Genomic DNA, 24,653 nt, shown 5'->3' with positions numbered 1-24,653 from the left:
TTCAGTAAATCGTGTAACAGAAATGACATCACTCAGATTATAACCGATGACATCACTAAGCACTGTTTATAAGTATATAATTTACAGGTTATTCATGGCTCGTGTATTATTTAGAAAATATGTGCATGTGTTTGTTTAGGTTTTAGAAAGCAATTATGGTTAATGTCACACTGGGTGATTTTCTGCCTGCAATTTTAGCCAGCAGAGAACCCCCTTTTCTGCCTCCTGTGGCTCCCACTGGCTTCAATAGGCCAAGCACAAGTGAATTGAATGTTTCTGCAGAATTGCGTTCAGGTTCAGCTCCTAACCCTGCTAATCATGCCACCAAATGAATCCTTGTTAAGACATCATTACACAAAAGATGACCTATAGTCTGAGAGGCAATGGCAGCTTAAAACAATTTATAAATGTAAACCAAGCCAGTAATGTCGTCCTAGAAACTAGAGCAGGGAAGCAAAAGGTAAAACATTACATACTAACATTTTGTTGCTTTTGGTACTCGAATCTCATCAATGCACATGTTATAATGGTGGTGTTAAAAATGGTGGTGTTAAAAATAGTAAACTTAATTCAGAACATAGTGAATCAGTTTTATGTCGTGTTAAAATTGCCAACGGATTATAAGTATGTTTCCAATATACTCGCATAAAATAATGTTCTATTCCTGATTTATATCTGCCAAAATAAATCCGACAAAATCAGCTACTTTCTACTTTTTTGGATGACCAGCCAGCAAACTAATCAGGCTATGCTCTTTAGTCAACTAAATTTCTGGCTCCATTATTATTATTTTCATAAAAACAGCCAACTACCAAAGCATTAAACCATTTCAAACTAAAACCTAAAAAAACAGAATTGCATTATTTATTGTGTAACAGTGAATAAAATATACCGTTATGAATACTTTATCATGGGATAGGAGTGTTCCTCATGCACCTAAGAGGCATTAGGTTGAATGACACAGAACAGCTTAATAATCCAGAGAGCCGAGGCAAAGATAATGACGTTTTTTTTTAAACAAATGTTCTATACTGTCCATTTATAAAAAGATTATTCTAATAAAGAATTGAGAATACATAGTGGAAACACCACAGACTGTAGAATATAAATGTAGTATAAGTATTGCAAAAAAACTTTAGAGCAGGGCCGTAACTAGGGGTAGGCAGAGTAGGCACGTGCCTAGGGTGCAAAGCTTGGGGTACCTTATCTGCCTCATACCCTAGTCCAATCCCCTCTCACCGCCGTGTGTCTGCGTCCTTTCCGATGCACGCCTACATTCTTTTTGACACACGTCCGCTTTGATGCACATTCACGTCCCTTTTGACACGCGCATCCCTTTTGAAGCACGCCTATAGGACGCTGCGACAAGCTAGGTTGCGTAGGGCATCTTGACGGTCTGGCGCGGCACTGCTTTAGAGATACATTTTACTTTTTTTCCCTTTCAGTTTGAGCTTTGGGAATATTAATGGATGAACCTGTGATTATTTTCTTCCTTTTCTATTTTCCTACAAGGGTGCTTATCATTCAGCCATTTTAGTAGGCATGCACCCAATTCAATATTTTAGGATTCGGCCAAATCCCAAATACTTTGTGAAAGATTCAGTCAAATAATGAACCGAATACGAACCTTACTTTGCATGTGTAAATAGGGAAACGAGATGGGAAAGAGAACCATGCATGCAGCGTGCTTCTAAATTCTGACTTCCTTGTTTGTTTGAAGAAAAGTCGTGATTTTTTTGGATTTGAATCTGGTTCGGACAAGCACCTGGATGCTGCTAAAAAAAGCAGAATCCCAAGCCGAATCCTGGATTAAGTGCATCCCTACATTTAAATCTTATCACCACCCAAACTTTGTCCATAACACACTTACACCATATTCTGCTCAGAAGTAGCTTATATCGCACACAGCCTAGTTGGCCAGAAGCTCTTACTATTACTTGACCAGGAGGCATGAGCTGCCTATATAAGGGAGCATAGTGAGCCAAGCACTACTGTAACTGGAATACTCCTCAAAAGTGTCAGTTTTTGCTTGGTCTGTACTAAGAGTGTTAAGTCCGTTCGGTATATCAAACCCCAAGTACTTAGGGCCTTGAAAATTGTATTTCCTCAGAGAAGGAATAATATATACATATATATGTAGAATGCTGGAAGCCGGCACGGCTCGTATGTCGGTGTACGTTGACTGGGTGCAAAAAGCCCAAAGGGTAAGCACTCTAGCCTTTCTCAAAGCTAGAGTGCTAGCCAAAACGTTAGCTGTTTTTTTTTTTTTACTAATAAACACATAAGACCTGTGAGTGCAAGCCTCTTTTTGCTCTATATATAAATATCTAAGCTGGTATATGTATTCCTCTGTTGTAGGCATAATTCAGCAGTGACTTTTAAATGTGTAGGGGCCAACGTTTATCTTTAGTGTTCATTCTAAATTCTTGCAAGAAAAGCATTAACTACAGCCAGAAGGCCCCCACTGACTAATGAGTTTGAGTGAAACACTTCTAAAGAGACACCTGAAAGAAAAACCCATGCACACTGCAGAGAAAGGGCCTCATTCCGACACAGACATGTCTCCCAGACAGAGATAAGGATACTCAGTTGATCACAGTTAATGATTCTCAGATGAGTTTGAAATAAAAAACACTAATTAATACAAATGTTTAAAAACTTTGTGTTGAGTTCTTCAGGTTGTGATGCATCATTCCCTAGTTCCATTACCGCAGCATTATAATATGTAAGATATTCTAAGATATTATAATGTAGGTTTTCAGTCTGCAAAAAAAATGTGTTGTTAATCAGAAAAAGCAGTTTACTTACTACTACAGCAGCCTGTCAAAACAATCTGCTTCTGATATTTGGTACAACTGTTTAACTGAATAAATAACCATTTTCCAGACACAATAATTAAATCATGAACATGAAGGCATATACGTACTCAAGAAAGCTGGTGATGTAGTCCCTGCTACAAGCTGACCAGGAAAAAGGATTTGTGTTAGATGTAATGTGTGCTGCCATTAGCTTAGCAGCCTCATGGCCTTTTGTCCCACATGAGTTTCCAATTCCATCGTGGTTCATACCAAAACTGGTGAGAAGAAGAAACAAAAGGGAACATGTAAATTGCTTAGTAAACGACCATTTAATTTATTATAACTAATATATGTGATGACTTTATATTCAGTGCAATTCATGATATCAGGGTGTAGTTGCAGTCAGTGAAACATTTTGTAAATCCATTTAAAGGGAATTAAGATTGTGTGTCTTTGAACCAGGTATTATTTTGTAGTATAGAAGCATAACACTTAACTCCAAAGGGAGGATTTATTGCCATTATTCCTGTAAGTCTTTAAATTTTAAAGAGTGGTCAGTTGGAAAGGCTTGGTGCTAAAGCTGAGATTATAGGTAAGCAGGGGACAATTTAAGGGGGACAGCTTAACTTTAAGTTGCATATTTTAGAATTTTGTAGAACAATACATTAACATACAATGGGACAATTTTTCAGTTTACATGGTTAGCATAAATTAAATTCAGTCGTCAGCTCTGTACATTGCATAAAAGCAATACACATAATATCATGAATATATTTATATTTCCGTTTTAAAAAGAGAATACAGAAGACTTTAAACTTTGAGTTTCCAAATCCCTTTGAAAAATATACAATTTCAGTTGTATATCTAGCACAATGTTTCTGAAAGTGATATTTTTTACTGGAAGAAAAACAAAAGGTATTACATTAGATATCAATATTTAATGAATAAGAATATCTCTATATATGATATATGTATAACACAATGAAAGTTTGAAAACTTGCATTTGAACTTTTAAGTGCCACAATTTGCCATATTTTGAGAAATTTATATTTACATATTTAGAAACTTCAGGTTGCACCAACAAATCTTTGAGAAAATTTCAAAAACCTTTTTTCTTAACCATTTACGAAAAGACTTTTTAACCCTGGTGACTTGTGGGAAACCTTCACTGAGTGTATTTAAGCTGGAAACTGTCCATGCCCCCTCTTATTGTTTTCAATGGAAACATGGTGTTTTGGGTGCTTCCACCAGAGGAGTAGCACCCATTTACTTAGCTAGAGTGAAGGAATAGAAGAAAAAATGAATGTTGCCAGCAGTGCTTGAAGATAGAAGTAGTAACTCTTTAAATGTACACAGACCACTGAACCGGTTTATGACGACAGCCCTTTTTCACTGTTGTGACAAACTCTGAGTGAAGCCAGAAAGTTCTTCTGAGAATTTACATTTGAAATACAGTTTTCCCCCTACTGGTATTTGACCTTGCAATGAAATGACTGGCAATCAAAATCTGCAACTCGAGAGTTACACTGTGAATCTGGCTGGGCGCAATGGAGGAACATCTTTCCCTCTAAGCAAACAATGTGCTGTTTTTGATTGTGAGCTACTTTAAAATGACCTTGGAAAAGTTCAGTATTCTTCTCAAAGTTCACAAACATCATATCCATGGAAAAATCCTTTTATTGTTGGGCCAGGAAACAACGTTCCCTTTAATTTGTGCTCTCACAAACAAATTTTGTGGCCAATGCATGCAACAAATTGTGTAAAACCAAATTTCAAATTAATTCAAACCTGAGCACAAAGTTTTTAAAAAAAAGTGCACACTAGTTTAAAATGTTTGCACAGATTGCACAGATTGTTGCAAAGATTTTTTGTGCACATAGCCAAGAAGGAATTAGAGGGAACACTGGCAGGAAATGACCTCACTCTGTATAAATAGCATTTCAAAAGGCAGTTTGGGCCTACCAGCTCAATTTATTTTCCCCATAGCAGCACAGCTACATTAAATATACTAGTGGATCAATCAGACCCCAATAACACTACAAGCAGGTGTCACCTCGCACCACTTCAGGATCACCATCCAGAGCATGTGAAGTTGAAACATTTCCAATTGCTAATGCTCAGGATTGGAAGGATGTGCAGTATTAAACTTTAAAAGGGTTGTTCACCTTTGAAATAACTTTTAGTAGGATGCAGAGAGTGATATTCTGAGACAATTTGCATTTGGCTTTAATTTTTTATTATTTGTGGTTTTTGAGTTATTTAGCTTTTTATTCAGCACCTCTCAAGTTTGCAATTTCAGCAGTCTGGTTGCTAGAGTTCAAATTACCGAAGGCACCATGCATTGATTTGAAGAACAGATTGAAATATAAATAGGAGACGGTGTGAATAAAAAGATGAGTAATAAAGTATCCATAATATTCATTTGTAGAGTATTTGTTTTACAAAACAAATTGAAAGCTGGAAAGAGTCAAAAGAAAGCAAATAATCCAAAAACCATAAAAAAGAAAAAACGAAGGCCAATTGAAAAGATGCTTATAATTATCCATGTTATAACATACTAAGAGGGTTATTTTCTAAACTCCGAATACCCGAAATTCCCAGAAATCCGTGATTTTTTGTGTTATAAGATGCTTAAAAAAAATCAATTTATTAAACCCCGAGGGCTAAAAGGCCCTAATATAAAAACACGACATCTCAAACCTGTCGAAGTTGCATAAAGGTCAGTGGGAATAGTCCCATTGATTTTTGGTTGTGTCCAGGGTTTCGGGCAATTTCACAATGTTTATGGAGATTTCGGGTGAAAACTCCGAAAAATTCTGAGTTTTTGGGGGAAATTCACGGAAAAATCTTGAAAATCTGAGCTTTTTCCGCAAAGGTAATTTTCGGGAAAATGTAATAATAAATAAGCATTAAAAACCCGAGCGGGTTAGATCGCAGTTTGTAGCAGCGGATATTGAGATAAATTCGGACCTTAAATAAATAAATAACCCCCTAAAAGTTAACTTTAAGGTGAACCACTCCTTTAAGAGCTGCAATAGGATTGACTTTACGTCTTTCACAAAATATAAGGCATGTGGGTATAGCAACAAACTTCAAATATTAGATAAACCACTGCTGCATAATATAATGGAAAACCCAAACCCAACTAGATGTATTCACATCAGTGTTGAAGTGAAAAAAAAATGTTCAGGAAATAGGCATGTTTAAGTGGATGTTGAAGTGTAAAGATGTTCATAGCAAGTGAACCATACTTGATATGGCTCATGGGAATATAGGAGGGAAAAAAGCCTCTGCTATATTATAGCATTTACAACTCAGGCAGTGGAAATGACTTTTCTTCCATAGGGACTGAGACTCAAAGACGGATTATTTTTCTTTTCCAGACAAAACATTACCACTTTAGTCATAACATCCTGCCACTTTACAGCACCAAGTAGACAGGCAGATATACATATTTTAGAAGCCATCAAGATTATATCTATATGCACACATCAGTTATACCTTCAGTAAGCATAATAATCACTGGTGGGTACCACTTCCTTTGTGGATGTAAAGAGCATTAGGTTCTGGAGTCTAGTCACAGTGTAAGGGACAAAGGTTCCATGGTTATCAGTATGTGTGCTGCTCTAATGGAGCGATGTTCAAATGCTGCTTAGCATATAAAGCACACAGACCAAGATTCAGGATGCTATAATATGCAATATATTTATGAACACATCTCCTAGAAAGTATTCCACAGATGACACTAGCACTATCCTGTAGCAATGTACAATTGTTTTATATATAACTAGAATATATAGTCCCTTTAACAATTTGAATTTGTTTTTTGATTTTCGGGAGTTTTAGGCTGGTTTTCGCTCAAAAACTCTATAAATTCTAGGTATTCAAGGTTTTTAAGCCTATAAACTAGATAAATTTGAGGCATTCAAGTTTTTTCCCCAAATTGCATTCAATCGAGTTTTTTCCATTCAGATTTTATCATAAATAAGCAACATTCGAGTTTGTTTAAATTGTACGTTTATAGGAGGTATAAAAAAAAACTCACAAACTCTAACTTTAAAATATAACCCCCTTAGTCTGCATTTTCCAAAAAATCAAAAAGCAGCACATACACAAGGTGGTATATTTATCAAAAAGTGAAGATAGAGATCGCCACAGTCCTCTAGAGTGAAATTCCCCACTCTCCATTCATTTCTAAGGGATTTTTAAAAGAGTATGTATCAATGGGTGAAAGTTCATCTTTTGATAAATAAGCCTTTCAAAATTCCATAGAAATGAATGGAGAGTGGTGGAATTTCACTCTAGAGGACTGTGGCGATCTCTAACTTCACTCTTTGATAAATATACCCCACGGAATGATACCTTTACTTTAAAAAACACTTTTTTTCAGTTTGTAGGATTTGGGGTAGATCATTATATACATTATATTATATTTATTATCTAATAACACATAGTGTTAACTCCTCGGGCAAGAGCCATAACTGCTTGATTTCAATGACATAAATGGCATCTGCCTGTCACTGCACACACTAGGTAGATTTAGTCCAAAGAATGAGCAGTGATATTTTAAAATGAATTCAGACCTGAGCACAGGATTTGTATGCATATGTTTGCTCTGGAACTATGACTCCGAAAAAGGTTACTTGGTTCCTGAATAAATTGGACATTAACTTACAAGCTCCAAGAACTCTATAAAAGCACTTCAGAAAAAGGGCACCAACACTATACAAAGGATAAATAATAACAATAGTAGTAATCTTTATAGAATAGTACTGCACTCAATGTTAACCAGTACCTATACAATGCCCTTTGTTACAGTATGGATAATTGCATAAATAAAATATTTATTAGATAGATAGATGATAGATAGATAGATGATAGATAGATAGATAGATAGATAGATAGATAGATAGATAGATAGAAATTACTGTGTGTGTCATTTGTTCACACCTTGCAATTGTTCATGTGTTATTGTCATACAACATGGAATGATGGTTGATATAATTTTCTTTGTGTCACTGATCAACAGAAAAGATCATGTTGAAGTCAAAGCTGATCTCTGCAAAGTGATGTAAAATTAATTACAATGAAATATCACAACACAACTGACTTGTATACACTTCCCTTCAAGTCAGCATTTAGTATATGCTCCTTTGGCACCAGTTACAACCTTGAGTCTGAGTGGCTAGGTCTCTGTCAGCGATGCACATGTGGACACTGAAATTATTCCATATTCCAATTTGCAAAACTGCTCAAGTTCTGTCAGGTTGCATGGTGATAGTGACTGAACAGCCTTTTTGAAGTCCAGTGGCAAATGATCTATTTAGATGTGGACTCAGACTTGGCCATTCCAGGACATTAACACTGTTGTTTTTCTGCCAGTATGTGTAGTTTTGGCTTTTTCTTGTATCCATCCTGGTTTTCATAGAGATCCTTGGATAAGTGTTTTGTCTTCATAGTAAAGGTCATGTTACTGCAGTGCAGTTTTGGACTCCAGTCCTTAAGAGGGATTTAAATGAGCTGGAGAGAGTGCAGAGACTAAGTGCAACTAAATTGGTTAGAGGGATGGAAGACTTTAATTATAAGGGTAGACTGTCAAGGTTGGGGTTGTTTTCTCTGGAAAAAAGGCGCTTGCGAGGGGACATGATTACACTTTACAAGTACATTAGAGGACATTATAGACAAATAGCAGGGGACCTTTTTACCCATAAAGTGGATCACCGTACCAGAGGCCACCCCTTTAGACTAGAAGAAAAGAACTTTCATTTGAAGCAACGTAGGGGGTTCTTCACAGTCAGGACAGTGAGGTTGTGGAATGCACTGCCGGGTGATGTTGTGATGGCTGATTCAGTTAATGACTATAAGAATGGCTTGGATGATTTCTTGGACAGACATAATATCAAAGGCTATTGTGATACTAAACTCTATAGTTAGTATAGGTATGGGTATATAGAATGTATGTGAAAGTAGGGAGGGGTGTGTGTGTGTATGGATGCTGGGTTTTCATTTGGAGGGGTTGAACTTGATGGACTTTGTCTTTTTTCAACCCGATTTAACTATGTAACTATGTACATCACCAGATGTTGGACTTTCCACATACACACATACTGTATTTATGCTCTAAAATTACATGAAACCTCTTGACTAAACAAAGGTGATCTTGGTTGGACCAGTGATTATTTAGGTGTGTCATATTAAATGTTTGTTCATTGTAATTAATTGAAATCACTTTGCAGAGATGTTTATACTGTGACTTGATAGAGTCTATTTTTGTTGATCATTGTAAAAACAAAACAAAATCCACTGATTCAATGTTCTATGACAATAAAACATGAAACTTCAAAGGGGGTGAATATTTGTTGAGGCACTGCAACTGCCATCTGCTCCGCAAGTTAAGAATGACATTTATACACTGGATAAACATGGATAAACACAGCAGATCGAACAGCAAACACACTGCTATTAAAAGCAGGATTAGTACTATAAAGAAAATAGGACAGATTTTGATATTTTATCATAACTATAACTTAAATATAACATGAGAAGGGATTTACTAAAACTCAATTTTTTCTCATTTTTGTTTTTAAGAAACGACGAATAAACGCATTGCCACGAATGTCAGTCGTTTATCAAAAGAAAACGCATGAATGAAAAAAAGTCACAGAAACGTCCCAAAAACAGCAACTTTTTTGACTTGTCTCATGATAACTGGGACTTTTTCATATTGTTGCACAAAAGCCAGTGTCAAAAACACTTGAAAACCTCAAAAACTATGAAGTGGTTATAAAAGGGACATCTGCCATTGACTTCTACATGATTTTGACAGGTTTTAGCTGGAGTGTTTTTGGATTTGGAATTGTCACATTTATGTTGCATAATAAATCCTGGGAAATTCTCTTTTTTTTTCCGGCAACGTTTTAGGGTTGTTGGCGACAAAAAGCCAGACCCGAAAGGGAAGTGGTTTGGTAGATTGACCCCTTAGTGTTTACCCTTTTACGTGCCATGCTGTAGAATCTACAGAACTGCCATTAAAGTACTGTACCATTATGTTAGTGCTATAAATTCTACTTTTTTTAAGTTCATATGTTGGTCTTTGTGGCTATGAACATGTGGGCATAGAAAAAGTCAGCAAGGAAAGGTTAAGGAGTTTCCTGCTGCTGACCATTTGATAACATACATTCTTCAGAACTCCATGGTGTATCTGTCTACAGAATTATATCTTATACTATGTGACTAATGTCACAGCTAGCATTCGTGTTGTAATCTTACAAAAATCAGATATCTAAATCTCTAAATATAAATTACAGGACAAATATAAAAGAGTTTATTATTTAAAAAATATACAGCAACTACAAACAGCCACTGTACACAGGGTAGTACTCTTATAAGGCAGATAAATTACAATCTGAGGTCTGAAATGAGCTCTTTATTGGCTATCCTAAGTATAAATTAAACTGACAGTCTAACTCTTCAACTGGAAAGTGCAGTACATCCAATAGCAAACATTTTTTTTTAAAGCTGAGCCATTAAAGACAGTGCAGAGCTCTTGTTAACATGTGCTTGGTTTTGGTCTCAGAAATGTTTATCTAATAGGTACACTTTGTAACCAGACTCAAGTCTGACATAACATGACAAATCCCTATGATGTAAACAGTTAAATTGCTAATAACTTACTGTTTATGTTCAAGCTGATGGGTACAAAGAAATTAAATAGTACAGGTATGGACCTATAATGCAGAATTCTCTGGATCTAGGGGTTTCCGGATAACAGATTTTTCCATAATTTGGATCTGCATACTTTAAGTCTACTAGAAAATCATGTAAACATTAAATAAACCCAATAGGCTGGTTTTGCTTCCAATAAGAATTAATTATATTTTAGTTGGGATCAAGTACTGTTTAATTACTACAGAGAAAAAGGAAAAATTGGATAAAATTGGATAAAATGGAGTCTGTGGGAAATGGCCTTTCTGTAATTCTTAGCTTTCTGGATAACGGGTTTCCGGGAATAACGAATTCCATACCTGTATAAGGGGATACAGTATTTCCAATTCATACAGTTATAAATAATGCTAGTTCAAAAGTGGCATTAGATTGGCCAACCTGTGTCCCATAGCCCATTCATAAACTTCTCACTATTTATATTAGCTCAAATACTACAAGAAGTTGGGCTGGTTTAAATAACTGCAAAGTTATCTATGAACTTATGAAAAGTCAAAACTACTTAGGCTTTCAATTTTAGGGTTTTAATTTAAAAATTAAAAAAGTAAGGAGAATGCCTTACATTTTGTCTCATGACTTTAAAATGTTTACAAGTGTACCAAGTACTTTCATCTATACTTGGACTTTATTCCTCATTTATTAAAACAGCACTTTGTCCGGTAGACGACAGCAGACGTAAACTTTAACAAGGAAAACAGAAAAATCTGCATGTTCTCAGAGAACATACAGGGGAAGGTCTGATTCTGCAAGGATATTTGAGATTCTGTTAAACCCCAGAACATAGAGGCATGAACTGCACTTAAGGAAAGTGCCAGCCCTTTAGGAATTTAGGCCTTTTATAAGTCTCCTTTAAGCAATATTTCATTGTCGCCAAAATAATTTAGTCTGAGATTAACATTGTGTAAGTAGGCTCTTTCTCTTGCATCTTGCAGAGACAAGCCATTCTATGCATCAGGGCACTGAAGCTGAAGTGACATATTTAAAAGAGGAAAGAAATACTATGTCAAATATATAGCACGACAAAGAGCTCCCAACAGAAAAACACACTTTCTCTTGTTGGGAAAAATACTGTTTGAGAGCATAAACCAAAGGAACTAATACACCAAAGATATATGGAAGTGGATATATGTGGAAACATAATGAAAAATAAGAAGTTGAATCAATAAAGGTGGCCATACACACTGCCGATTAGGTTCCTTTTAACCTATTTGGCAGCATATCTGCCCGTGTATGGGGCCCTCAGATGGGCCCACCTGACCGCCATCTGGCCGGAAATAGGCCAGGTGTCAGTCGGGCAGGTTTGATTTTCCTGTTGGATCAGTGGCTCCTATTCACGCCGTTGAGATCTGATTGTTTAGCCCTAGGGTTAAAGGAGAAGGAAAGGTTTGAAATGGTAATGTCATTAAAATCTTTACCACACATGCCTATTGAAACGCTATATTTTCGCTTGTGAATTCGCATCCATAACAACGTAATGCACCTGGCAAGTTCCCTCTATCTTCATAAGTTTGCCGGCGCCATTTTAAAAGCACCGACGTCACTTCCCCCGCAGCTCCTACACATTGTACATACACAAATTTTTTTCCTTGACTTGACCCCTCCGTGTCATCAAAGCTGCTGGCACATAACACGCAGCATGTAAACACTAACATGCTGGCAGGCATATGCTCCAACTGCCGAAAACGTATGTAATACGTTCTTTGGCAATTGGAGGGGTTTCTCTGCATCGACAGGGCATTAGCACTCACTAGGACCTGCAAGGCAGTGAGCACAGGCAGATCTCCCAACCTTCTGTCCCGATTGCAGCACCCACGCTCCCAAACAGCAGGCACATCAGAAAACAGGGGCCTGCTGTGGGAGTAGCAATCAGAACCCTTTCAGCGCCGCTTCCTTGCCCTAGACCCGCAATTACTTACCCACAATGGCTTTGGAAAGGGCCCGAAACATTGCCTAGTTTGTTGGCACAATAAACTACTTTCACAGGATTCGGAGTGATGCAGTGTGTTTTTTGGAGTTATACGTGGGTCCCTGGCAGGGGGACAAGCAGCTTGCACCCGACACTACAACAAACGGTGAGTTATAATTGAGCGTCGCCCGCATTTGGTTGTCATATTGGAAGAAATATCTGTATGTTTGGGAGCGGATCTTATAGGGTATGGCCAGCTTTAGGATGTCCCAAGATTTTATCAAGAAGATTCAATTAGATTACATTCTTTAAAACCACTCACCTACTGTAGAACGTGATAAACTAACAGGGTTAATATTAGATACAGTTTCCTGGGGGTACCTCTAAAAAAGTAAAATATTCCCTGGTCCAACAGTTTTAATGAGCCCCAATAAAAACAAAGCCAGTCCGTATTTGAGAATCCCATCAGCATATTACCCTTGCTGTGCTATAACACCCAGTGGGTGAGGCCAAGTTCAAGGGTATTCCATGTAAATTTTAAGCACAATCTTGGGCTTCCCTCCCAGAATTCCTTTTTCCAACACAATGTCTGGACATAAAAACAGACTGCGGTGGGGGAAATAATGAAGAGTAACTTTATTGCCGATTACATTTTTTTTCGAATTTTACAAGATTAAAAAAAACGTCCATTTTTCAAGATTTATTATACCCAATCCTGGAAACAGCTAGAAATACACCATCTAAAACCTGTGAAGGTCATGTAGGAGTCAATGGCAGAGTTCCCTTTTACAACTGCTTTGAGGTTTTCAAGTGTTTTTGACACTGGCTTTTCTGCTACAATATGAAAAAGTCGTAGTTATCATGCGACAAGTCAAAAAAGTTGCCATTTGAAGATGTTAATAGCCTCCATGATTTTTTTCAGAGGGTTTTGCCTGAAAACTCGAATAATTCAAGCAATTTGAGTTTTTTAAATTACCATTTTCGAGTTTTGGAACTCTAACTCAGAATAAAGTTTTTTCCATTAAAATGTTTAGTTAAATTAGAAACCATTCGAGTTATGAGTTTATTCCAGGTATAAAAAAAAATGCTATCATTCGACCTTTGATAAATAACCCCCTTTATTTATTTATGATAAATATACACATTTCTTAATAAGTATATTTTAAATTACAGGTTTAGAAAAAGAAAGCTGGGTATTGTCAACTGTCATCCTGAAGTCTACATGGATTTTGGTCCTTTAAAAAAATATATTTGCATTTTATTATCATTATTGAAAAGATACTCAGAAAAACAGAAGTGACTATGAAAAAATACTACCCCCACTGAGTTTGAGTGCTCCAGTTTTCACTGGACACCCGGTGGACCCTTTTCATTTCCAGTTCCTTCCTCTGGGTAAGCTGCTTTCTAATTTCAATGAGCTGTCTTTGTCATCCGATCTCAGTTACTTTTTGACAGCTTCCTGTGTGGTGCGCACCTCAGTGCTCAGACATACAAGTCCACAAGCTTGTTCAACGAGCGCTTTTTACTAAGTGAGGTGCCCTTCAGGGCTTTCTAATGCAGTGCTATTAATGTCGCAACTGCTTCGTACTACAATATCTTAAACACTATTGTTAGTAGAGAAAACAAGAGCCACATGTCAGAGCATGACCAACCTACAAGGTTGTACTTAAGAGAACAGACACCAGCTACAAGAATTACCCAGGCCCAATTATCAAGAATGCCGGGAACACTTCCACTTGCTAAGTAGTTTTTTGTATGAATGAGCAAATTATTCCATAGAAGAATTCATATATTAAGGGGGCTATTTATCAGAGGTCGAATTTTAGAGCTTTGTGAGGTTTTTTATACCTCGAATAAAGTCAATTTAAGAAAAACTCAAACCAGTCAATTTGAGGTGAACAAACTGAAAACTTGAATTGATCAAATTTTCCGCGGGGAAGAAACCAGATTTGCTTGAATTGATTGAGTTTTCGAGTGAAACCCACAGAAAAAAACCCAAACATCAAAAGGCTACAAACATCTTCAGATGGCTCAAAGGACCTCTGACATTGACTCCTACATGACCTCGACAGGTTTCAGCAGGCGTTTTTTTTCAGATTCAAGCTATTTCCAGCTTTGTAATGTAAAAAATCTCCAAAAAATCTGTTTGTTTTTTTTTAACTCCAAATTTGAGTTTTGACTAAAAAAATACCCTTAACCCTTTCATGTTAAATACAACTCAACCTTTAATAAATCTGCCCCTAAATGATTTAAAGGCAACGATTGATAAAGTTTCTGTGCACGTACTACAAGGCATTGTAATAAAGTCAACACATACTTAATGAAACAAAATTAGGCAAAAATATGGACTTGTTGAATATTTTATTACAGAAGATCCCTTTAACATGTCAAGAATACTTATTTAAACTCAAACATATGCTGGTGTTTACAAAGGATAGTCTATGAAGTAAACTTCCCTGTAGCAGTTTATAAAAAAACAAATCATAAATCTCTGCAATAGGTGGCAGCTGCTAGTAAGTGAGGTAAATGCTGGGAGTATACAGTATATGGTCTCTGACCATTTAAAGCTTCTTCCTAACAGACACCACTAATTCTCGGTTTAGCACCACACCACATGTAAAAGATAACTATGCTGCTGATACTTTCTGTAGCAACACATCGCATGAAAGAGATAAAGCGCAATACTACTAAAGTTTGAATTGTTCATTGTTAGGGTTCTCTTGCAATGGCAAGTGAACAGAGGGGCACTGTTTTGCTCAAATAAAGATTTAGAACTTTAAATAAGATGGTAGCTGTGATTACTTCAGAGTGAGGTTCAGTCCTGCTTTGTATGAAAATTTGATTCTATCTCTACTCCCATGGAAGACTGTTATCAAGGAAGTATCCTAAGGATGATGGGTTATATGGAGCAATTAGTAGGCAGTAATTGAGAATGTGCCCACACTTAAAACACAGTAGACTGAAACAGTATGTATACCGAAACCCGTTAACCCGAAAACCATTACTCAAAAAGCTCAGATTTACGTGAAGGCAATCTCCCATAGACTCTATTTTAAAAAAATAATGATTTCCTTTTTCCTCTGTATTAATAAAACAGTTCATTGTACTTGAACTCAACTAAAATATAATGAATCCTTGTTGGACAAAAAATTAATCTATTGGGTTAAATTAATGTTTAAATTATTTTTTAGAAGTTGTAAGGTATGGAGATCCAAATTATAGAAAGAACCCTTATCCAGAAAGTCCTGGTCCCAAGTATTCTGGACAACAGGTCCCATACCTGCACCTATAATTAATATGTAATGCCTTAAGGTGGCCATACACGTAGAGATCTGCTCGTTTGGCGATGTCGCCAAACGAGCGGATCTCTCTCCGATATGCCCACCTTGAGGTGAGCAATATCGGGCTGATCCGATCATGGGCCCTAGGGCCCAACGATCGGATCCTAACGAATGTGAACGGGCAGTCGGATCGCAGGACCGCATCAACTAACAGATGCGGCCGCGATCCGACAGGATTTTTTGTCCTATCTGATCGAGAAAGTCGGCCAGATCTCGATCGGGGAAGCCCGTCGGGGGGCCCCACCTGAAATGAAGAGATGAACTTATTTTTCTGGGGCACTCTCTGCCTCGTATCAGTTGTTTTTCATATGCAATCTGTATGTTCAATATATATACTGTACTCATATACTGTACAGAACTGCAGAATATGTTAGTGCTTCATAATTATGTATTAATAACAATAATAAATATTAATTAAGTGTCCTTTCTTTGTTTTTTTACTTACTTCATCATATACCTTTGGTCTATTGAATTAAAGAAAGTCTACAGAAAAATATGTCTGCCTAGGGCAGTGGCCCTGCTGTAGGGTAAGAGCGTCCAAGTAATGTCTAAGTTTCTGCAGCACTTTTTTACTCTATTCTCATCTGAAATGCCCTTGTGAGTCCAAAACTGCAGTGTGCATTGCAGATGAGTTCTTACTAGTAACACATTAAACAATTACTCAGAGATGCAGTGGCACAGTTATTTACACACACAGCATGCTGATCCACACAAAAAGACACACTCATATAACAAAGAGGATATAAAACAGGATGTTTCTGACATTTAATACATGTTTTCTCTGTAAGTTCCCTATGGCCATCAAATATTTACACTGCTAGACACGTCTGGTTGTGTTATGGTCTTTAACAGGAATGTGGGACTGATAGCAATGCCATAGCACCTTGCCCAATTTAAATATTTAGCAACATTTAGTTTTAACTGTTATTCCTGCAAAAAATCCCATCGGTAATTAAAATTATTTGTAAAGTAGAGAAGAGCTACAACAATGAACTTAAATTAAACAAAAATAAAACTAATCTTTTAAGCAGTGTTATTACCAATTGTCATCTTGGAGTCAGGAAGGAATTTTTCCCCCTCTAATACAAATTGGAGAGGCTTGAAAAGTTTTTTTCCCCTTCCTCTGGATCAAATAGCAGTTAGAAGGTTTTATATAGACTCAAAAGGTTGAACTTGTTAGGCATGTGTTTTTTTTTTTTTTCAACCAAACTTACTGTGTTACTAAGACCCAAAGCCATCTGCTATCAGAAACAGGCATTTGATCTAGTCTATATAGTCATACTGGTCTTGCTATAATAATCCTTTTTATTTTATAAATATATTTCACAAAGGACAATTCCATAGGCTCACTCTAATATGTTGTCATAAACACTCAAAGCACATTCTGATGAATAGACATATCGTTTTTTAAAACTTTTCGGCCTTAGAATGTTTATCAATATATGTGACCTTTCAAATAATCAAACTCATAAATATCAACGTTGAGCTTCCATCATTTGATGTTTTGTCCACTACCAGGAATGGCAAATATATGGGTTCTAAGTGCAATAGAAAGTAGTGTGAGGAAAAAGTGAAAGATGAAATGCTTCTGTTCATGTGACACAAGTGCACAGCAAGGGTTGCTTTTTAGTAATTAATACAGCAGCAGTTAATTTTTTATAAATAAACTGGTACATAATGGATATATTCCATAAAAAGCCTTTATTACTATAAATAGTGTTTTTATGAGCTTCTTTCCATGATATCTGCAATGTTTGGTAAAAGGTAAAATTAAGCTTTAAATTCACTAAGGGGCCATTTACTAACAATTGAATTTTCACATTTTTTATAAAAAGCTCTAAAAATTCAAGATTTATTAAGTGTAACATCCATAAAAACCCTCTCAAGTTGTCAAGGGCCAATAGAAGCCAATGGGAGCTACACTGATCCTATTGGACTGCTTGAAATCAATTCGGACTTTTAAAGGATAAGTGTCCGAAAAACTAGAATTTTTGTAGGTTTTCGAGGTATTTGCATTGTTTAGCAGATCGTTCAGCGTAATTTTCCGTTCCTACATTTTTATTTGGATTTTTTTAATAAATGTCATGACATTCGTAGTTTTATAGTTTGTGAGTTTACTCTTGGTTTAAAAAAAACTTAAAACCACTAAAATCTGACCTTTCATACATAGATAAAGTGAATTAGATGCTGATTGGTAAAGGACAGAGTGCCATAAAATAAAAACGGATAGCGCCATTACAGACACACAATGGTTGGTACAAGGTTCTACAATAGTGATGCGCGGGTTGAGAAAACCTTAACCCGCAACCGTCTTCCCCTCTCCATTCATAGAGCCGCACCACCCTGCCAATGACATTAAAAAAAGGGCAGGGCAGGCACAAGTCTTTAAAACAGGAATTCGGAAGCCGGCAGTCTAAGGTTGAGGGCGGGGAGATTAGGCAGAAGAGCTGAACCCAAACCAGCCTGCGACCCGCAAGAGGAGCAGCTTGGTCTGCCCAAACCCACCAACCCTCGGGTATCAGGCCGGGCTGCACATTACTATTCTACAGTATCACACTTAATGCAGATATAAATGAAATACTAATCCTTTAAATGGAACATAATGAGCACCATAGATTTACTTTTTTGGGTTACCGGTTAGTCTATGACTATCTGTGAGCTTCATTGGAATCAGCAGTGGCAATTATGTCAAACCCAATGATACAAAATGGTTAAATATGGAAACACATACTGCAATTTTCCATTTTTCCAGAGCACTAACATGAATGTGTGTATTGGGTGTGTGTGGGGAGAAGGAGTGGGGGTTCCATATATCAAATGACAAACAGCAGACAGATGACATGACAGACACTTGAAGGGTAAGCTACAGAAGGGAAGTATTTTCCAGGGTAAAATAAATTTTTGAACAAGAGGTCATGAACTAAAGCTGCAGGGAGTTGAAAAAGAAGAAATATGAGAAAGGACAACCTAACACTGCATGTCTTTTTTAGATACTTCAACTGAGAAATGTTTACTCGTTTCGCCATTCATGGAATAAAGATATCTGCTATCATGTAAAAAAAATTGTATTTACTGTAGGTACCTGAGGGAATTGTTTTCAGTGAAAGGAAACAACCAAAACCATGCTAAACTATCAAACTTTCAAGGCTGGAAAAAGAACTCCAGTCTTCCACAACATAAATGTAAATAAGCCAAATGTTTTCTCTTTGTTCACATGCTGTAGTGGTATATATTGTTTATATATGCAACCTTCACTCAGTATTCATAGCAATGTATATTTGCGTACAGTCATGTATTATAAACAGTTGCAGATGGTGTGGATGGCATTGCAATATACCTCATGCAGTACTACATAAGTATGGATGTATGAGCTCATTGCTTATTATATTCATTCATCTACATTAACTAAAAAGGACACTTTAATGTGCTAACTTACTATCATGCATGTTCATCCAGTAATCCATGGGTCATCAGAAGGTTTAATGGGAAATATTTCCCTTTCTGCTCTTTTATGATACTCTGCAAGCCACTGATTTGTGCTAAATAACAAAACTCAATGCCACATCTCTCACTTTTCTAACTCCCCACATTGCCTAAACCCACCCCTTTGTTATGTCTTATGCCCAATATATATATATATATATATATATATATATATATATATATATATATATATATATATATATATATATATATATATATATATATATATATATATATATATATATATATATAATTCATAGAAGAACCAGCACTCCTGTTCTTTGATCAACTGTGCTTTATCTTTATTTTACTTTATGCTGCATCCAAAGTTTCAGCCCTTTTTGGGACCTTTATGTTCATCTTTGATAAAGGTACCTTACAAAACTGGAGTGCTGGTTCTTCTATGAAAAATATACAAACTCATTGAACAGAGTGCAGACACTTCTTAATTTTATATAGAGAGAGAGAGAGAGAGAGAGAGAGAGAGAGAGAGTCCTGTATGTACCTGCACTCTTTCCTTCACAATCCAAGATGGGTGCTTGGTCAAACGTGATATGTAGATTTCAATAAGGACCAGCACTCCAAAGGTTTTTATCAAGATTTTCTTTATTCAAACATCCCTTGTGTCCAACGTTTTGGCCCACATCCTTGATAAAGGCCCCAATGTGGGCCGAAACGTTGGACACAAGAGTGATGTTTGAATATAGAAAATCTTGCTAAAAACTTTTGGAGTGCTGGTCCATATTGGAAACCTATATATATATGGGGAAATACAGCTAAAACATGATATTGACAGTTGATAGTAAAGAAAGAGTTTTCTCAATATTATGCATTTAAAATATGTAGCATTTTCATAATGGAATTGATCCCTTTATAGCTCACCTTCTCAGTTTTGGGTTTCCAAACTGACTGCTTACAAATTCACTTGGTTAATAGAGGATTGTGTGCACTTACTTGTAATCCTATTGACAAGCAGCCTTCATGCCCCCCTACAATTCCTAGGTGATCACATTGTATAGTAGGGGATTGGTTAATTCTACAAGGCCATCAAATGACTTTCATGCATAGTTACTTCATGTATAAGAAAATTAAAACTCAATTACAGAACAGTGTAAAGAGCTCAGTGATTTAGAGGAAGGTTACTAAATAGAAATATCGTGTTCAAAAACACTTGACTTCTCAGCTCCAACCATGGTATGCTGGGAGTGCTTCTGCAGGGCTACCCAATGGAAATGTAGGCCAAGCCCTCTACATTATTAAGTCAACAGTTGGTGGAAGTTTGCTTTATAATATATAGTGATGATAAGCTTGATGCTTTGGTTGCTATGCAAATGACGCCTCTTAGTTGGTTAATGTGTGTTAAAACTTAATTGAATTCCCCACTCTACAATTATATTAAAGCAACAACCTTTAAGGTGGAAGAATTTTGGAAGTTATCTGTCATATCTTAGGCAAAAAACTTTCAAAGAATCAAACAAACCACACAGATAGGAGGTATGGAGCCTGTTATAATAGAACTTTTTTTAGACATTAAGGGGCACATTTACTTAGCTCAAATGAAGGAATAGAATAAAAAAATACTTCGAATTTCGAAGAATTTTTTTGGCTACTTCAACATTCGACTACGACTTCGAATTGAACGATTCGAACTAAAAATCGTTTGACTATTCGACTATTCGATAGTTGAAGTACTGTCTCTTTAAAAAAAACTTAGACCGCTTACTTCGCCACCTAAAACCTACCGAACCCCAATGTTAGGCTATGGGGAAGGTCCCCATAGGCTTTCTAGCAAATTTGTGATCGAAGGAAAATCGTTCGATCGATGGATTAAAATCCTTCGAAATGTTTGATTTTAAGTATTTAATCGTTCGATCGAATAACGAATTAGTGCTAAATCCTTCGACTTCGGTATTCGAAGTCGAAGGATTTAACTTCGACAGACGACTATCGAGGGTTAATTAACCCTCGATATTCGACCCTAAGTAAATGTGGCCCTGTGTCTACTATAAAATAATGTAAACATTAAGTAAACCCAATAAGCTGGTTTTGCTTCCAATAAGGATTAATTATATCTTAGTCTGGATCAAGTACAAGGTACTGTTGTATCATCACAGAGAAAAAGGAAATCATTTTTAATAATTTGGGTTATTTGGATAAAATACGGCCTTGGGAGACGGCCTTTCCATAATTTGAAGCTTTCTGAATAACGGGTTTCCGGATAAGGGATCCCATACCTGCTTTACTAACATTTGTTAAATAAATAAACTTTAACAAAATATAAGTTTTGTAAAATTGTAAGTGCTGTTTGAGAGAAGACTAGATATATAAAATTACTGGACTGATCTTAAAGTTTCATCCAAATCTATTTTCTTCCCTTGACAGAAAACAGATCATTCCACTATTCAAAAGCTCAAATAACTTCTAAAGTCAGAAATAATTGATGTCACAAACTTCTACATTGTTCACTATAACTGGCTTTTACGCAGGTGGTTCTGAAATGCAGCTGATGTTATGGAGACTGCTCCAAGCTTGTGGCTGGAAAACAGATCCCAACAGCTGTATCAACATTAAAATAAAAGGAACATTATATTATCAAATGGAATAGCTTGTCACTAATAATTAAAAACCAGGAAAGGAAATTGAAAGTAACAGTTTGCTTTCGTACAAAAATAGTGCCAGCTAAGCAGCTGATAAAGGAAATACCTAGGACATTTGTAATTCCGACACTACGTGTAATAACTCCAAAATAATAATTAGGCAGCAAGTGATTGATGTAATAAGTGTAATGGCTTCTTCTCAAAAACACCCTCTATTACATATACCCCCCCTCAGATTTATAGCAGTTATGAGGAAGAAACCTTTATGGACCTCTTTCATGCCAACCAAAATGGATCAGCAGCAGAAAAATGCAGACCTATGTACTTCTTCTCATTAACCAATTAGGTCTTCAAGGAACATTATTATGTATTCAATCTTCACAGAATTATAGTTCATGTTGTGTGTTGCTCCTTTCACTATGTGACTGGTTCCAAATGTATTTGCTGCTTTTAAAAGCTTGATAAATTATTTGTGGTACAGGTATGTGACCGGTTGTCCAGAATGCTCGGGATCTGGGGGTTTCAGGATAACAGATCTTTACGTAATTTAGATCCTCATACCTTTAAGTGGACCTGTCCCTCAGACATAAAAAGCTGTATCATAAAAGTCCTTTTCAAATTAAACATGAAATACAATGTCTATTTTTCATTAAAGCATTCATAGCTGTTGTAAGCTCATTTAAAATTCTCAGCTGTCAATCAAATATTGTCTGCCCCTCCTCTATGCCTTAGGCATAGAGGCAGGGCAGACAATTACTTTCACTTTCCATTCAGCACTTCCTAGATGTCACTGCTCTCCCCACATTCCCCGCTCTCTTCACTATTTAATTGTGTAGCCAGGGCATGGGGATCAGTTCCCCCATTCTGGTGCACAAACAAGATTCTGAGATGATACAAGGCTTGTCTTAATAACAGTGTCCACAATATGGCTCCTCCCTGCTTGCTGTTATTATGAATTCTCAGACTGAAGGAAACAAGATTCAAATTTATATAGTGTAATTAACGTTTATTTTGCTTGACTAATGTGATAAAACAGCATTTTAAATAATTTTTTTGGGTAACGGGTCCCCTTTAAGTCTACTAGAAAATCATGTAAACATAAATAAACCCAATAGGCTGGTTTTGCTTCCAATAAGGATTAATTATATCGTAGCTGGGATACAGTACAAGCTACTGTTTTATTATTATAGTCAAAAGGGAAATTATTTTTAAAAATCTGGAATATTTGCATAAAATGCAGTCTACGGGAGACAGCTTTTCCGTAATTCGAAGCTTTCTGGATAACAGGTTTGCGGATAATGGATGCCATACCTGCATTATGGTATTTTTACTTCAAAAATGCTCAAGGATCATGCACTGAATATACACTCTTATAAGCTTATGCTGATGTCATGTGACTGAATTGGAGTTCAAATCTTTTGGATTTCTATGAATGGGTTTTATGTTTGCACATATTGCTGACGAAGAGTGCTTATAACAAGACCATACTGTGAATCTTAAGAGAGTGCAAAAGGTAATACATAATATTTTATATAGTCATTATATAGTCAGTATTTATATAGTCATTATTTTAATTTCACTTGCTGTAATCATTTAGAACTAAGTATTCCAGGTAAGCAAAACAATACAAACAATATTTACTGCAGGTGGATCAAGTGTATTGCAATTGACTGAAATAGGAGAGAGAGAGCAAAAACATGCTAACCAGAACATGTTATATATTATGTGCCTGCATTTATGAGAGATAAATGCCCCCTTTTTCTAAATTACAAGGATAAAAGAAGTCCACCTTCTGCTGTAAAAGGACGACTACAGTTAACAGTTAAGAACAGATGGAAGAATGTAGATTGGACATCTGCATCTAATATCCATATACGTTTTACTCAAGGTACATTTTTTCTTATAATACAACTGGCCTAGTTATGTTATAAGAAAAATGTACCCTTTAAGTAAAAGATATGGCTGTCAGGGGATGATGGAAAGTGCAATTCTACAGTAAGTGGAGTTCATTGTATCAAATTCAAAGAGAGAACACTTTTTGCAGATTTTCTTAAAGGGGACCCGTCACCCAAAAAAATTATTCAAAATCCTATTTTATTAGATTAGTCAAGGAAAATGAACTTTAACTACACTATATAAATTATTTGAATCTTGTTTCCTTCAGTCTGGGATTTCAAAATGATAGAAAGCAGGCAGGAGCCATTTTGTGGACACTGTTATTAAGACAAGTCTTGTATCATCTCAGAATCTTGTTTGTGCACCAGAATGGGGGACCCGATGTCCACCCTCATGTCCTGACCACACAATTATATGGTAAAGAGAACGGGGGAATGTGGGGAGAGCAGTGACATCTAAGAAGTGCTGAATTGAAAGTGAAAGTAATTGTCTGCCCCGCCTCTATGCCACGGGCATAGAGGAGGGGCAGACAATATTTGATTGACAGCTGAGATTTTTAAATGAGCTCACAACAGCTATGAATGCTTAAATAAAAAATAGAAATTGGATTTCATGTTTAATTTGAAAAGGACTTTTATTATACAGATTTTTGTGTCTGGGTGACAGGTCCACTTTAACCTTAAAGGAGAAGGAAAGGCTAAAATTAAGTAAGTTTTATAAGCAAGGTTTATATAAATACACCAGTAAACCCTCAAAGTAATGCTACTCTGAGTCCTCTGTCAAAAGAAACACAGCATTTCTTTCCTTCTATTGTGTACACATGGACTTCTGTATCAGACTTCCTGCCTTCAGCTTAAACCTCCAGGGCTAGGGCTTGAGCATGCTCAGTTTACTCATCTCCCCCTCCCTC

At 36.4% G+C, this 24,653-nt stretch overlaps 1 protein-coding gene across 4 annotated transcripts in view; it reads right to left on the bottom strand.

Moving 5' to 3' along the window:
• The window catches only part of LOC108718130 (A disintegrin and metalloproteinase with thrombospondin motifs 6), a 184,017-nt gene that overhangs the window by 77,423 nt on the left and 81,941 nt on the right, over window positions 1-24,653 (bottom strand). For all 4 annotated transcript variants that reach the window (XM_018265770.2, XM_041569141.1, XM_041569149.1 and 1 more), the window contains one exon: window positions 2,927-3,073. In XM_018265770.2, the coding sequence (XP_018121259.1) occupies window positions 2,927-3,073 (147 nt within the window). The remainder of the gene's footprint in view (window positions 1-2,926; window positions 3,074-24,653) is intronic.

This window comes from Xenopus laevis, chromosome 1L (genome assembly GCF_017654675.1).
Source record: "Xenopus laevis strain J_2021 chromosome 1L, Xenopus_laevis_v10.1, whole genome shotgun sequence".
Classification (NCBI taxonomy): domain Eukaryota; kingdom Metazoa; phylum Chordata; class Amphibia; order Anura; family Pipidae; genus Xenopus; species Xenopus laevis.
The sequence above is the reverse complement of the archived record's forward strand: the minus strand, read 5'-3'. Positions and strand labels throughout refer to the sequence as shown.